Source organism: Phocoena phocoena, chromosome 3 (assembly GCF_963924675.1).
Source record: "Phocoena phocoena chromosome 3, mPhoPho1.1, whole genome shotgun sequence".
NCBI classification, from domain to species: domain Eukaryota; kingdom Metazoa; phylum Chordata; class Mammalia; order Artiodactyla; family Phocoenidae; genus Phocoena; species Phocoena phocoena.
In genome coordinates, this window is record NC_089221.1 from 166,663,378 (window position 1) to 166,679,626 (window position 16,249).

General features: G+C 47.3%; 1 protein-coding gene across 1 annotated transcript in view; it reads left to right on the top strand.

Moving 5' to 3' along the window:
- Positions 1 to 3,700, top strand: part of COL5A3 (collagen type V alpha 3 chain) — a 38,662-nt gene extending 34,962 nt beyond the window's left edge. The window contains exons 66-67 of the mRNA XM_065874268.1: positions 2,386 to 2,625; positions 2,716 to 3,700. Of these exons, the coding sequence (XP_065730340.1) occupies positions 2,386 to 2,625; positions 2,716 to 2,862 (387 nt within the window). The 3' untranslated portion in view covers positions 2,863 to 3,700. The remainder of the gene's footprint in view (positions 1 to 2,385; positions 2,626 to 2,715) is intronic.
- Positions 3,701 to 16,249: the final 12,549 nt, after the last annotated feature.

A 16,249-nucleotide genomic window follows, 5' to 3' on the forward strand; every position in this document is an offset into this window, starting at 1 on the left:
TTGCCTCTTGATGATCACAGCATCAGATGTATGACAGGGCAAAGCACAGGTCCTGGTGGCGATCCAGAGGCAGTGCTGGAAGGACCTGAAGCCTTCCTGGTAGAAGTCACAGCTCAGCTGAGGTCTAAGGAATAAGTTGGGTTGCAAGTTTGGGAGGACAAGGAATAGTGTTCCAGGCAGATGGAACAGGATATACGAAGGTCCAGAGTCAAGAGAGGGCCTGGTAAATTTAAAGAAAAGGTGACTTGCTGTGCTCTAGAGAGTGTGAGGGGGAATGTGGTAGGAGAGGAGGCTGGGGAGGTGGGTGTGAGCTAGGCCCACTTCCTCAGAAAGATCTATGAGCAGTAGGGAGCCATGGAATGTTTTTAAGTGAGGGAGGCACCGAGATTAAATCTCTGTGATAGAAAAATGCCTCTGAGCTGGTGGTGGTGGTGATGGGGAAATTGGAGGCTGGGAGACCCAGAAGACTGATGTGTTGGTCCAAGAGAGCAAGGAAGGGACCAGGCTGGAGCTGGTGCTATGGGGATGGAGAGGAGGGCATGGCTTAGAACAACCTCTAAGAGGGCGAGTCAGTATGACCTAGTAATTGATGGGATGACAAGTCAATAGGACCTAGTAACTGATGAGATGGCACGATAGTAATTGATGAGGTGAGTAACTGATGAGATGGAGGGGAGGGAAGGGATAGGGATGACACCCAGGTTCCTGGTTTGAGGGACTGATGTCTAGTGAGGTTCTGAGATATGTAAATGGAAAGAAGGTCAGGTTTACAGGATGGAGTGGAAATCTTGGGTTCATTTGGGATTTGTTTATGTAACATATATGTGTATGCTAAACGTTGGGAGCATAGCAGCAAAGAAAAGTTCCTAACTTCATGAAGTTGGTATTCTACTGGGAATAGGACCAAGGAAGCAGACAGACAATAACCAAGGAAACAAAGCTATAATATAATGTCAGGGTGTATCTTGGTTTGGGTTCCCCTGAAAGAGACGCTGAGGCAGAGACTCAATTGCAAGGGGTTTACCGGGGACGTGATTCCAGAAAGCATCAATTGTGGAACATGAAAGGGTACAGGGAAGAGAAGGAAGCCAGGACGCGTTACCAAGCCAGTTATCTCAAGTTAATAATATATTTTATGTAACCCAATATACCCAAAATATTGTCATATCAATATAAAGATTACTGAGGCATTTTAAACTTTCCCCCTCTGAGTTCTTCGGAGTCTGGTACATATTTTATATTTATAGCACATCGTAATTTGGGCACTAACTTTCCCTGGAAGTACTTAGATTGCATAAAACCTGCAGTTGAAAAAGTAGATTCACATCCTCAAGTTGTTCCAAACCTCAGTTTTCTGATAAATGGATTGAAGCTCAGTTATCAGTTATAAATTAACCTTACAAGTTTTAAATTAAATAATTTAAAAAAAAAAATTTAAATGGATGGACCTAGAGATTAGCATACTAAGTGTAGTAGGTCAGACAAATATATGATATCACTTACATGTGGAATCTAAAAAAATGATAGAAGTGAACTTATTTACAAAACAGAAGTAGACTCACAGACATAGAAAACAAACTCACAGTTACCAAAGGGGAAAGGGGAGGGAGGGATAAATTAGGCGTTTGAAATTAACAGATACACACTACTATATATAAAATAGATGAACAATGAGGACCTACTGTATAGCACAGGGAACTATATATTCAATATCTTGTAATAACCTATAATGAAAAAGAATCTGAAAAATAACATATATATGAGTATATGTGTATATATATATATATATATATATATATATACACACACACACACATACACAAATAACTAAAACTTTTCACTGTAAATCTGAAAATAACACGACATCGTAAATCAACTATACTTCAATTTTTTTTTTTTTTTTTGCGGTACGCGGGCCTCTCACCGTTGTGGCCTCTCCCGTTGCGGAGCACTGGCTCCGGACGCGCAGGCTCAGCGGCCATGGCTCACGGGCCCAGCCGCTCCGCGGCATGTGGCATCTTCCCGGACGGGGGCACGAACCCGCGTCCCCTGCATCGGCAGGCGGACTCTCAACCACTGCGCCACCAGGGAAGCCCTTATAGTTCAATTTTTAAAAAATGAGTGCCAACAGAAAAAAATTAAAATTTAAATAAAGTTTTGAAAACTTTCTCAGTCTCACCGGCTGCATTTCAAAGACTCAATAGCCACACGTGCCTAGGGGCTTGCAAGAGAACCGTGGACGGCCGGATGGCTGGTGGGGCTGATAAAGATGAGGACGTGGCAGGGCGGGCAGGTCTGCGGTGGGTGGAGATCCTGGGAGGTGGGTACCTCAGAAAGAGTAGAGGCGAATGGAGCACGCTCACCTCTCCTTTGTCCCGCCTCCAGTTCTCCTACGTGGATGCTGATGGGGCCCCGGTGAGTGTGGTACAGTTGACCTTCCTGAAGTTGCTGAGTGCCACAGCCCGCCAGAGCTTCACATACTCCTGCCAGAACTCGGCCGCCTGGCTGGACGAAGCTGCAGGAGACCATGGCCGCTCTGTCAGTTTCCTTGGGACCAACGGGGAGGAGCTGTCCTTCAACCAGACGGCAGCAGCCACCATCACTGTCCCCTACGATGGCTGCAGGGTAAGGGAGGGGTGAGGGGCTGGCCAGAGCAGGGCGGGAGGCTGTGGCTACCCTCCCCCTGACTCAGCATCCGTGTCTTCCCACGGTCAGCTCCGGAAGGGACAGACGAAGACCCTCTTCCAGTTCAGCTCTTCCCGAGTGGGATTTCTGCCCTTATGGGACGTGGCGTCCGCTGACTTTGGCCAGACGAACCAGAAGTTTGGGTTTGAACTGGGCCCCGTCTGCTTTAGCAGCTGAGAGCTTCATGGGTGGGAGGGAAAATGAGGGAGCCCCAGATGGGGCACATTTGGTGCTGAGGCTTTGAAGCCATCACATTTATCGTCTCCTGGGACTGTGGAGCCGGGGGAGAGTCTGTTCATCACCGTCAAACAGTATTCCTTCTCCATTCCGGGGGTCTGGAGGCTGGACTCCCCTGGCCCATGAGTCCCGTTTCCCTGCACTTCACCCCGGCTGGCATAACTGTAGTCTGGCTCTGTCTCCCCTTCATGCTCACCCGATGCTCAACTCCCTCCCCTGACCCCCGTGCAATGAACTTCTAACTCAGAGCTGATGAATGCCCCCCATGCCTGCCTCCCACCCCTCAGTCAGTGCTCTCAACACCCTTTGGTGCTACCTTCCGCATAGTTAAGCACTGGATGTCTCCTGATCCCAGGCTGGGACCTCTTCACTCATTCCTATTTTCAGGTGGGTTCACAGTGAACGGACTGAAGTCAGACGACAGAGGGAAGTGGGACTTCCCTGGGCTGAGCTGTGTGTTCCTTCTGCTGCCTCAGCCCCGCTAGCTCTGAATACTGCTTCCCCCCATATCTCCCCAAATGCACCTTGCCATGCCAGATGGTTTGGGGGCCAAGATGGTGGGGGGTAAATCAGGATCCTAATGGTGCTGCCCTATTTATACCTGGGTCTGTATTAAAAGGGAAAACCCCCTCTGTTGTATATTTCATCTGCTTCTTCCTTAGGGAGGGCTGGGATATGATGAGAGAGATTCATTCTAGCGTGATCCCCAAGTCCGCTCCCCACTGCCCCAGGCCATAGGGCATAATCTCAAGTCTGAGAATAAACCAGTGAACTGTGTCCCTGTCTGCCTTTCATCTGACGCTGGCCATATCTCTCTTAGGGTCAGGCTCTTGTCTCACCCAAGGAATCTGCCACCACCTGTCTTAATAATTGAGTCTTTTGGTAGAGGTAGCTTTGGGGGTCGGGGAACCTAATTATAATGGGATTCACTGGAAGTGATGGGCCTGTTTATTAACTTAGGCTGCTAGAGGAAAAGTTAAAAAAATAGATCTCTAAGAGAGCGGATCTTACATGTTCTCAGGACAAAAAAAGAAATGGTAAATATGTGACATGAGGGAGGTGTTAGCTAATGTTACGGTGGTGATCTTTTTGCCATATATAAGTGTATCAAATCAACATGTTATATACACTTTAAACATCTACAATGTTATATGTCTATTATATCTCAATAAAGCTGGGGAAAATTGTGAACCTATTAGGAAGACATTTAACTTTAAAAAAGAAAATAGATCTCCATGTTGACCTTGATTGGTCTTGGAATCACTGCCTGAGCTCAGGGGATGTATCAAGAGGTGACATGGAATGTGGTTTTGGTTTGAGATAAAACGACTAGGGGTCAAAGGTTTGGGTGGCAGGTCAAGGGAGTGAGTTGGGGGTGAAGAGAATTGAATTATGAGTTGACCCTTGTGGTGAGTTGCAGGCTAGGGGTTAAGGGTAGGGTAAATTACATTGAAGTGGGTTGAAGATAAGTTGAGTTGGAGGGTGGTTTGAAGTGTGTTGAATCAGTTTGGGGATCTGTTGAATTGGGGGTTGGAATGATGAGTGGATTGCATTAAGGGTTTGGAATTGGATATTGGGTTGAATTGAATTAGGGTTGATTTAAGAAGTAGAATGAACTGAGTAGAGGTAAGTAGGGGGTACTATGAATATGGGGTAGGGATTGCCAGTGTGGTAAGTTAAGATGTGATCAGTTAAGATGAGAGTTGGGTTTGGGGTGACTTGAATTTGGGGTTAGATGTTGGGTTGAAGGTTTTAAAAAACAGATTTATTGAGATATAATTCACATACCATATAATTCACCCATTTAAAGTGTATAATTAAATGGTTTTTAGGGTATTCACAGACTTGTGCAACCATAACCGCAATCAATTTGGAACATTTTCATCACCTCAGAAAGAAATCCCATATCCGTGAGCAGTCACCCATCATCTCCTCCAAACCTCTCAGTGGTAGGAAACCACTAATCTTTCTGTCTCTGTGGATTTGCCTGTTCTCCACATTTCATATAAACGGAATCATACAATACGTGGTCCTTTATGTCTGGCTTCTTTCATTTAGCATAATAATGTCACAGTTCATGTTGCAGAATGCATCAGAACTTCATTCCTTGTTATTGTTGAATAATAATTTACTGCATTTTGTTTATCCATTCAGCACTTGATAGACATTGTTGAGTTAGGAGTGATGGAGGGCTGGTGTGAGTTAAGTTGGATCAGGTGGGATTGTGTGGGTAGAGGTAGCAGGTTGGAGTGAATTGCCTCCCTCAAACCCAGGGCTTGGGACTTCCCTGGTGGCGCAGTGGTTAAGAATCTACCTGACAACGCAGGGGACATGGGTTCGAGCCCTGGTCCTGGAAGATCCCACATGCCGTGGAGCAACTGAGCCCGTGCGCCGCAACTACTGAGCCTGCACTCTGGAGCCCGCGAGCCACAACTACTGAAGACTGCAAGCCACAACTACTGAAGCCCACGTGCCTAGAGCCCGTGCTCCGCAACAAGAGAAGACACTGCAATGAAAAGCCCGTGCACCGCAACGAAGAGTAACCCCTGCTCACCGCAACTAGAGAAAGCCCATGCCCAGCAACAAAGATCCAATGTAGCCAAAAATAAATAAATAAATTTATTTTAAAAAAAACCCCAAACCAGAGCTTACTCAGCTATTCCTGCCAGCAGCCCTCTGAGGCCACCTGAATACTTGCTCTAGATTCCTTTATTCATTCCATAAATGTTACTGAGAGTGCTAACTCTATGAAGAATATTGATGCCCAGAGGTTAATCAATGAGTTCATCCCTTTACTCACTTATTCATTTGTTTAGCTCTACTGAGTGTGTACTAAGCACTAGGCATTGCTCCGGATGCTGGGGATAGAAGAAAGATGCCGTATCTGCCCCTCAGGATCTTACTTCTGAGGAAAACAGATTATACACAAATCTCTATGTAATGTGACTTCAGGTAGTATTAATTGTTGTGAAGGAAAATGAAACAAGTTACATGGAGAGTGATGGAGTCGGGGGCTTATTTGAAATAGGTTGGTCAGAAGAGGTTTTGCTGAGGAGCTGGTGTTTTAGCAGAGACCTGAAGGATGTGAGGGAAGAACCAAGTGGAGTCTTTTTTTTTTTTTTTTTGCGGTACGCGGGCCTCTCACTGTTCTGGCCTCTCCCGTTGCGGAGCACAGGCTCCGGACGTGCAGGCTCAGCGGCCATGGCTCACGGGCCCAGCCGCTCCGCGGCATGTGGGATCCTCCCGGACCGGGGCATGAACCCGTGTCCCCTGCATCGGCAGGCGGACTGTCAACCACTGCGCCACCAGGGAAGCCCCAAATGGAGTCTTTTTTTTGGCCGAGTAGCTTGAGGGATCTCAGTTCACTGACCAGGGACTGAACCCAGGCCACAGCATACAGCAGTGAAAGCCCAGAATCCTAACCATTAGGCCACCAGGGAGCTCCCCATGTAGAGTCTTGAGGAAGTATCCGACACACAATGAAGAACCCAGAAACCCTCAAATACCAATGAGGGCTCTTGAGGGGGTGGTGTTTCTCCTGGTCATCTCTTCTCCAGATGTGTTGCTTTTGCTGATTTCTTCACCCTGGGTTGATGTCTATCAACCCAAATGTAGACCTGAGCCTGCCTTCCTTTTAGTTCCTCTCTCAAACATCTTTAACTCAAGAATGCATATGGTGGGCTTCCCTGGTGGCGCAGTGGTTGAGAGTCCGCCTGCCGATGCAGGGAACACGGGTTCGTGCCCTGGTCCGGGAGGATCCCACATGCCGCGGAGCGGCTGGGCCCGTGAGCCATGGCCGCTGAGCCTGTGCGTCCAGAACCTGTGCACCGCAACGGGAAAGGCCAGAACAGTGAGAGGCCCGCGTATCACAAAAAAAAAAAAAAAAAAAGTGTAATGAGGACTCTTTAATTACGTAAAAGCTCATTAAAGAATTAGAAATTCAGCCCTGCTAAATTAAAGGGTAATTGACAAAGGTGTAAGGAGGGAATTTTAGGCCTTGCACGCTCAGCTCTGTGTATTTACCCAGCATCATCACCGGCACCCTGGCGGCTGCTGGGAAATTCCCAGCTGATTTGCATATTCAGCAGCCATAATTAATCACACTGCTTGTGCTTCAGGAGCAATTACTCCAGAGCTGGGGGTGGGGCAGGGCGGCCAGCGTGGGGGCCCGGCTGCAGATTCAGACCGGGTTGTAGGGGGTGGGTGGAGCAGGGGATGTTACACATACACACTCACAACATTGTCGGAGATACGAACAATGACATATGCAGACCAAGGGCTCATGGAATCGGACCCTCATCTTGTCACCTCCTTCCATCCCCCGCTGCTACCACAGCTGCAAGTCACTTCCTGGACCCACAAGCAGACTCGGGCAGACCCGCATCACACACTCCCCTACACCCTCAGCCAGATCCAGATACACTGACACACAAAGGCCACACAGAAAGTTGCACACACCCAGTTGTGTCTGGATATACACCTAGAGCTGCCCTGAAAAAACAACCGTGTTCACAAACCCACCCTCAGAGGTGGAGCCACATCTGGAGGGAGATCCCCATTGTCACACATAGAACTACTGTATCCTGGGGCCTGGCACATGCTAGGCACACAGAGGAACACGCAGCCCCACACAGAGACATGCCACCAACACACAAGCCACAGATGTGGGCCCAGGTAAACTCCATCATGGGTGGTTCAGAGATAACCCTCCCTCTGCCCACACATTCATTCATTCATTCAATCAATCAACCAATCTTTGTTAAGCACCTACCATGTGCCAGGCACTATTCTAGGCTTCGGGTACCCAGCTGTGGACAAAACAAAGATCCCTGCCCTCGTGGAGTTAACACTAGCGGGGATGACAGACAGTAAGCAAATACATATATGATATGTCAGGTGGTGCTATGAAGAAAAATAAGGCAGGGAGGAGGACTAGAGGGGTGTTCCTTGAGACAGAGTAGTCAAGGAAGGCTTCCGGGAGGAGGCATCCCTGAAGCGGTGGCTCATACAGAGAGAGAGGGAGGGAGCCATGTGACATCTCACACAGCCAGGCCCAGAGGCACTGACCCATGCAGAACTGCGCCGATCCACATCTGGCCATGCAAAGAGGTCCTGACCCCACAAGGGCAGACGTGTGGCCTCCTGTGCTGAGTGCCCCAGACACCAGAGCTTCCTTTCGAGAGGACGGGCCTGGACCCTGAAGGTGACAGTGCAGCACTGGGAAGACGGGTGGCTGAACAGACGGAAGACCCAGATTGACACCAAGAGGTTGTCCTGTCTTTCCGTGATGCTAGTCTAATCTCCTTTATACACGCTTTTTCCCCCTTGGTAAATTTCTTATTTTATTTTATTTTTGTGGTGAAAAACTGCATAACATAAAATTTACCATCTACCATTTTTTTTTTTTTTTTTTTTTTTTTTTTTTTGCGGTACGCAGGCCTCTCACTGTTGTGGCCTCTCCCGTTGCAGAGCACAGGCTCCGGACGCGCAGGCTCAGCGGCCATGACTCACGGGCCCAGCCGCTCCACGGCATGTGGGATCTTCCCGGACCGGGGCACGAACCCGTGTCCCCTGCATCGGCAGGCGGACTCTCAACCACTGCGCCACCAGGGAAGCCCTACCATCTACCATTTTTAAGTGTACAGTTCAGTAGTGTTAAGTATATTCACGTTGCTGGGCAACAGATCTCTACAACTTTTTCATCTTGCAAAACCGAAACTCTATACTCATTAAACAACTCTCCATGCCCTCCCACCTCAGCCCCTGGCACCCACCTTCTACTTTCTGTCTCTATGGATCTGACTCCTCTAGGGACCTCACATGAGTGGAATCATGCAGTATTTGTCTTTTTGTGACTGGCTTATTTCATTGAGCATCATATCCTCAAGGTTCACCCATGTTATAGCATGTATCAGAATTTCCTTCCTTTTTAAGGGTGAATGATATTCCATTGGATGGATGGACCACGTTTTGTATATCCAGTCATCCACTGATGGACACTTGTGTTGCTTCCAGCTCTTGGCTACTATGAATATGAAAGTGCAAGTATCTCTTTGAGACCCTGCTTTTGATTCTTTTGGATCTATCTCCAAAAGTGGAATTGCTAGATTGAGTATGATTTCTTTCTTAGAAATTGTTTTCATCCAGGCACACAATATGTACAATAAAATGCACTGATCTTAAGTGTTCTGTTGGAGGAGTTTTGACAATTGTCTACACACCCTAAACAAGATGTAGACTGTTTCTAGCACCCAGAAAATCCTGATGCCCTTTCCCATGCCCCCCCCCCACCCTGGAGACACACCTTCTTCTCGGATCCATTCCAAGTGTGGCAAAACTGATGAATGAAATATGGAAGGTTTATGGAGGTAGTGTTGTGTAGTGGTTAGAGCCAAACCACCTGGTCCAAGTTTCAGATGTGAAACTTTGCTATATCAGATGTGACCTTCACCCCTCTGAACCTCAGTCTCCAGAGCTGTAAAGTGGGGTGAATGATAGCACCTACAGCGTCAGATTGTGTGAGGATTAAAGTAGTTAAAATAGATCACATACTTAGAACAATGTCTGCCATGTGGTAAGTGCTACAAAAGTGTTACATTTTTAAGTGTTGCATATATAAAAATATGCATACATATGCAACACTTAAAATGCAACATACATATAAATATAAGGGGAGAGAGAGAGAGGGAGAGATAGAGAGAAACTTTATAATGAACACTCATGTGCCCACCACCCAACCTAAGAAATAAAGCATCATACCCACAATTGATGCCTCCTGTATACATTTCTGCCATTGCATTCCTCTCCTTTCCCCAGCAAGGGTAGATGAATGTGGAGAATTAAAAACATGGATTTAGGGACTTCCCTGGAGGTCCAGTGGTTAAGACTCCGTGCTTACACTGCAGGGGTTGGGGGTTCGATCCCTGGTTGGGGAACTAAGATCCCGCATGCCGTGCAGCGTGGCCAAAAAAAAAAATACATAAAATAAAATTTAAACCATTTACCCATTTTTAAGTGTCCAGTTCAGTGACATGAAATACATCCACATTGTTGGGCAACCATTCCCACCATCCACCTCCAGAACTTTTTCATCTTCCCCAACTGAAACTCCATCCCCATGAAACCCTAACTCCCTATTTTTTCCTTTCCCTAGGTTGTGGTAATTTTTGACCTCAGTTTATTTCTCCATGTTTACTGCTTACAGGAAGCTGTATCCAGGGATCACGCACAGCATGATTTTGCAAGTTTCTAAACTATCTCGCACCGGTACAATATTGGACATGTATTTTTGTGACTTGCTTTGTTAGTTCAGCCAGAGATTTTTTCATCTTCTCCATGTAGGCACGAGTATTTCCAGTCTTGTCTTTTTAATTGCTTTGAAAATGCTCACCTCAGCAGAGTTAGCTGTTCTCCTACTCATACTCTCCTACTCATTTTAGGTACTTCCCATTTTGTTCCTCTTCAAACATCTGGGCATGTGTTGCACACGGTAAGTATCTCTAGGGTGTATAAGTATATAAGAAATTAGGAAATTCTGGGTTAGGGAGAAGGTGCATTTTCATCTGTCCTGAGTACGATATTCATGCTGGTTGCCCAAACCTCACTATGTACCTTTCAGATCACCACTCTCCCGAGACTCCCTTTGAGCCCTAAGACAAAGTCCAAGTTCTTCTACCTGCGGTTCTGGCCTCACTTGCCACCATACCTCATCAGGAGACCTAGCCTCCTGCACCTTGTGGCCTCAGGGCCTTTGCACCTGCTCTTCTTTCTGCCCACCACGCCCTGCCAGCTCTTACTCATCCCTCGGATTGCAACTCTGTTGTCACTCCCTGATGCTGACCCCTCAAGGCTAGATCTGGGCCCCCCAGTCACACTCAGTGAACCCTGCCCATCTGTGCAGGCACCCTACTCCTAACTCTCAATTACTTGAAAACGGGGCTTCCCTAAAGCCAGTGCAGGCCGGGCCTGGATTGAGTGCCCGGTCTCCGCTTGTGGATAGATGGAGAAGTCTGTGTATCTGCCTTGGGGCTGGGGTGGCAGCTGCACAGAGACCTGGGCTCCACTCCCAGTTCTACCACTTGCTAGCCGTGTGACCTCAGGCAATGGCTTAACCCCTTTGAGCCCCTCACTTTCCTCTCCTGTGAAACCCTTCCCAGGGCTGTTGCAGGGGTTGAAATGAGCCCCAGCCAGGTCTGGCTCAGGGTAGACCGCTTTTGTTAGGAGCTGCTGTGGTTCTGAGCCAAGTTCCGGCCCCATAACCTTGGATTAGGGCTTCTCTCCTTCCTGGCTTGGCAGGGCTGGGAAGTGATGCTAGGTCTCCTTGTCCCGCCAGCTCATTCCTCAATTCCCAGGCCTTTAATGGGAACCATATGCACTGGACGCCTGCCTGCCCAGCCGCCCTCCCCCCTCCCCCAGAGAGGCCTCCTGAGTCATCTGGTCCCCCTCCCCCTCCCCTGCTTCTCACAACCTCATTCCCACACTGCTCCGGCCTGGGGTTTGCGTGTTGTGGGTGTCTGTGTTGTGTCATGGGTCCCTGTGGGTGTGTGTGAACTGTCTGCCTGTACTTTGTGACTGTGTCTGAACTGTGGGTCTGTGGGTGGGTTTTATACCAACGGTGTGCCTCTTTTTTATTTTGGTTTTTTGGTTTGTTTGGTTTTTTTTTTTTTTTTTGGTGGTACGCAGGCCTCTCACCGTTGTGGCCTCTCCCGTTGCGGAGCACAGGCTCTGGACGCGCAGGCTCAGCCGCTCCGCGGCATGCGGGATCCTCCCGGACCGGGGCACGAACCCGTGTCCCCTTCATCGGCAGGCAGACTCTCAACCACTGCGCCACCAGGGAAGCTCCCCCGGTGTGCCTCTTTTTTGTGTCTGTGTGTTGTGCTTAAACTACCTGCCCTGTTTTGTGTGATTGTCTTGTGAGTTGGTGCATGTTACTGTATGAACGATATGTCTGTTTCATAGATCTCCACATACATGAATCTGTGTGTGTGAGCTGTGCGTCTGAACCATGGGGTTTGGGTGTTTTTTGTGTCGGGGGTCTGTGTCTGTGTTGGATCAAATGTATTTGTGAGTGCTGGTTCTTGGGTAACGGTGGTTGGTTCACCTCTGACGTTATTCCACCATTTGATGGGTGTGTGTGTGGGTTTCTGTGGGCTCTTCTGCCTGGAACGTGTATCTGGCTGTGTGTTGCATGTGGTTGTATGTGCTGGTTCTGGGTGACACTGTTCTGTCTGAGCATGGCATTGTGCCTGGACCATTTATCAGGGTGCAGTGTCCCTGGGTGACTCTAAGTCCATGTTGTGTGTTTGCGTGTCAGTTCACTTGAGGCCAGGCCTGTGCAACTGGGGGACAAATTCTCATTTTCACATGGTCAGTGTGTATGTGTGTGTGTGTGTGTGTGTGATGCCTGGAGGGGAGGGAGTTCCTTTGGTGGCTGCAGCTCCATGGTGAGAAATGCCCAAGAGAAGGAAAGAATGGGGCTGAACAGTGGGGCCAGTCTGTGGGGGAACCCCCAGGCTCAAGGGCCGAACTTAGGAGCCTCTCCTAGAACATGGAAGGAGAGCTGGGCTCCATTCTGAGTGAACAACGGGAAGAGCAGAATTGGGAGCCCTGGACCTGGAGGGCGCCTGGAATGATCGCCATGGAGATGCATGTGCAAGCCGGGGAGGGGAAGAGGTGATGCTCAGCTCATCTGGGATGGACCAGGTCTTCTGGATGCCATGTGAACATACCCCCTGCCGTGTGAACAGATATCCCCTGCAACCACAGCATAAAAAGCCTCATGTCTGGAATCCGACACGAACCAAATTACGGTCTTAGCTCTGCTGTACACCCTCTCTGTGACCTTGCTCAAGTGTCTTAACTTCTCTGAGCCTCAATTCCTCCATCTGAAAAGTGGGACTGAGGCAGATGATATCGGTGTCCTGCCTGTATCCCCCTTGCCCTCATGGGTTCCCGTGCACACTTTAGCCTCAGGGCTTTCTCAACTCATATTCTGGCCAAACCAGAAATGCTGAGGAGCTGATGCCCCTGGGAGCAGGCCTCCCACGGTGACACGTGGGACTTGGAGAATAAATACCTGCCTCCCTCACCCTCTGGTGGGACAACTATGAAGGGCAGCATCTACGCTCTCTCCAAGGGGTCTCCAGGAGGACTGACCCTCAGTTGTCTATGTGGATTTGATAGGAAAGGAAAGATGCAGAACAAATAACCCAGTATAATGCTACAGAGGTCAATAGGTTGGCTTCGAGTCAGACAGAACTGGGTTTGAACCCAATGTCTGCTGTTTGTAGCTGGGTGGCCTTGGTCAAGTTAGCTAACCTCTCTGAGCCTCAGACTTTTCATTCTTAAATTGGGGATAATAATTCCTACCTCATAGGGTTGTTGTAAGAATTCAAGGAAATAGGGATTTCCCTGGTGGTCCAGTGGCTAAACCTCCATGCTCTCAGTGCAAGGGGCCCAGGTTCAATCCCTGGTGAGGGAAGTAGATCCCACATGCTGCAACTAAGAGTTCACATGCCGCAACTAAAGATCCTGCACGCGACAACGAATATCCCACATGCAGCAACGAAGGTCCTGCATGCTGCAACAAAGATCCCGTGTGCCACAACTAAAAAAAAAAAAAAAGAAGAATTAAAGGAAATAATGCATGGAGAGGACTTCACCTGGTGATGAGTCCTTAGTGGGAGCTCGATGAGTGGGGATGGTTGTTATTAGAGAGATGTAGGGAATTCCCTGGTGGTCCAGTGGTTAGGACTCTGCACTTCCATGGCAGGGGGCATCGGTTTGATGCTTGGTTCGGGAACTAAGATCCTGCAAGCCACGTAGTACAGCCAAAAAAAAAAAGAAAAAGTGTGTGTGTGGGTGTGTGTGTGAGAGAGAGAGAGAGAGAGAGAGAGAGATGCAGCCCTGAGTAGGTAGTCGCACATAGCCTGGGGTATTAGGACTTCATGAATGACACGGTTTTCTCCAAACAGGTAAGGGGAATGAATATTCCAAGAACATATCAATCAGGGTTTAGTTATAGGAAATAAGGACCGAAATCAGGGAATCTGGTGCTTACAAACCTGTTGGAAGGCAGAAGGATGGGGCTCTAGGCTAAGCCTATTGGATGACTTACTACAGAACATGACTTCTGAATTGACCCTTCCAGGAGCTTCTGCCTCTGATATTCACATAGGAAGGTGGGGAATAACACACTGGGAACCACTGACTTCAAGAATATATCACCATAACAAGAATGAATATATGTATATGTGTAACTGAATCACTTTGCTGTACACCTGAAATTAATACAACATTGTAAGTCAACTATATGCCAATAAAATAAAAAAATACATCACCATAATGCATAAGCAAAATCCGGTCCAGCCATACAATGGAATATTATTCAGTTATAAAAAGGAATAAATTTCTGATACATGCCATACCATGAGGTTTTTTTTTAATTTCTTTTTTTTTTTTTTTTTGCGGTATGTGGGCCTCTCACTGTTGTGGTCTCTCCCGTTGCGGAGCACAGGCTCCAGACGCGCAGGCTCAGCGGCCATGGCTCACGGGCCCAGCCGCTCCGCAGCACGTGGGATCTTCCTGGACCGGGGCACGAACCCGCGTCCCCTGCATCGGCAGGCGGACTCTCAACCACTGTGCCACCAAGGAAGCCCATACCATAAGGTTTTGATAAACCTCAAAAACATTATGCTAAGTGAAAGAAGCCAGACACAAAAGGACAAATATTGTGTGACTCCACTTATATGAAATGTCTTAGATAGGCAAATTCATTGAGACAGAAAGTAGATTAGAGGTTCCAGGGGTTGGGGATGGGAAAAATGAGGAGTTATTGTTTAATGGTTACAGAGTTTTGGGGAGATGAAAAAGTTCTGAAAACAGATAGTGTTGATGGTTTCACAACACTGGAGAGGTAATTAATACCACTGAATTGTACCCTTAAAAGTGGTTTAGGGAATTCCCTGGTGGTCCAGTGGTTAGGACTTTGTGCTTTCACTGCTGAGGGCCTGGGTTTGATCCCTGGCTTGGGGAACTAAGATCCCACAAGCCACGCAGTGTGGAAGAAAGAAGGAAAGAAAGAAAGAAGGAAAGAAAGAAAGAAAGAAAGAAAGAAAGAAAGAAAGAAAGAAAGAAAGAAAGAAAGAAAGAAAGAAAGAAAGAAAAAGAAAAAGAAAAAGAAAGAAAGAAAGAGGAAGGAAGGAAGGAAGATGGAACTTCCCTGGTTGCACAGTGATTAAGACTCTGAGCTCCCAATGCAGGAGGCCCGGGTTTGAGCCTTTGTCAGGGAACTAGATCCCAAATGCATGCCGCAACTAAGAGTTCACATGCTACAAATAAAGAGTTGGCGAGCTGCAACTAAGAAGCCCACCTTCTGCAACTAAGACCCAGCGCAACCAAATAAATAAATAAAAAAAATATTTTTTAAAAAGAAAGAAAGATAGTTTAAATGGCAAATTTTATGATACTTATAGTTTACTACAACTTAAAAAATTAATAATGTAATATACCAAAAGCCATTGAAGTATACAATAAAGGGTGAATTGTATGGTACATGAATTATATCTTGATAAGACTTTTTTTTAAAAAAAAATACATCTCCATGGTTGCAGTTTAGAGATTTGGAAGCTACCCTCATTGTCACTTGCAACTGTCTCTCAACAAAAGCTAGTGATACTGGTGACTGAAGACAGTAACATCTCTGCAGGAAAACCCACATCTTTCTAGATGACCTCCATCCACTTCCCCCACCCACATCTCAATCTTCCAATTGATAGAATCTCATTGCCATACAGAAATCTAGCTGCAAGGGAGTCTGGAAAACATAGTTTTTAGCTTTGTAGTCTCTGTAGTGTAGGAACGCACACCTGGAGGCTGGGGTGGTGCTGAGAGTCAATTCATTGTCTTTTGGTTTTGCTTACACAGGAGTTTTTCCCTCTTTCAATGGTAAAAGTTCCATATCTCTTCCCACCACACACACTTCGCTCCCTTGTTCTCCATCCAATATAGATTGAATGAGGCTAACTCCACTTTCTGGGTCCAGAGGGGTGAACTATGAGCCAGGTCTGGTCAAGTCACATAATCAATTCCTCTGAAACCATGATTGGCTCAGGGATGGGCACATGACTTGGGATGGACCAATGAGAGACATTATTTTGCAAGCTCTCTTTTTGCTGAAGTTGCTGAGCTTGGAAGATGTAAGCTCCTGGGAATTATCTTTAACACCTCCTGGCTAAAAGGGATCCCTTGTAGAGAATAGTAGAGATGGTAAATGGAGAGAGACAGAATTCTGATGATATAACAGAACCCCTGGATCCAGCCATGCCTG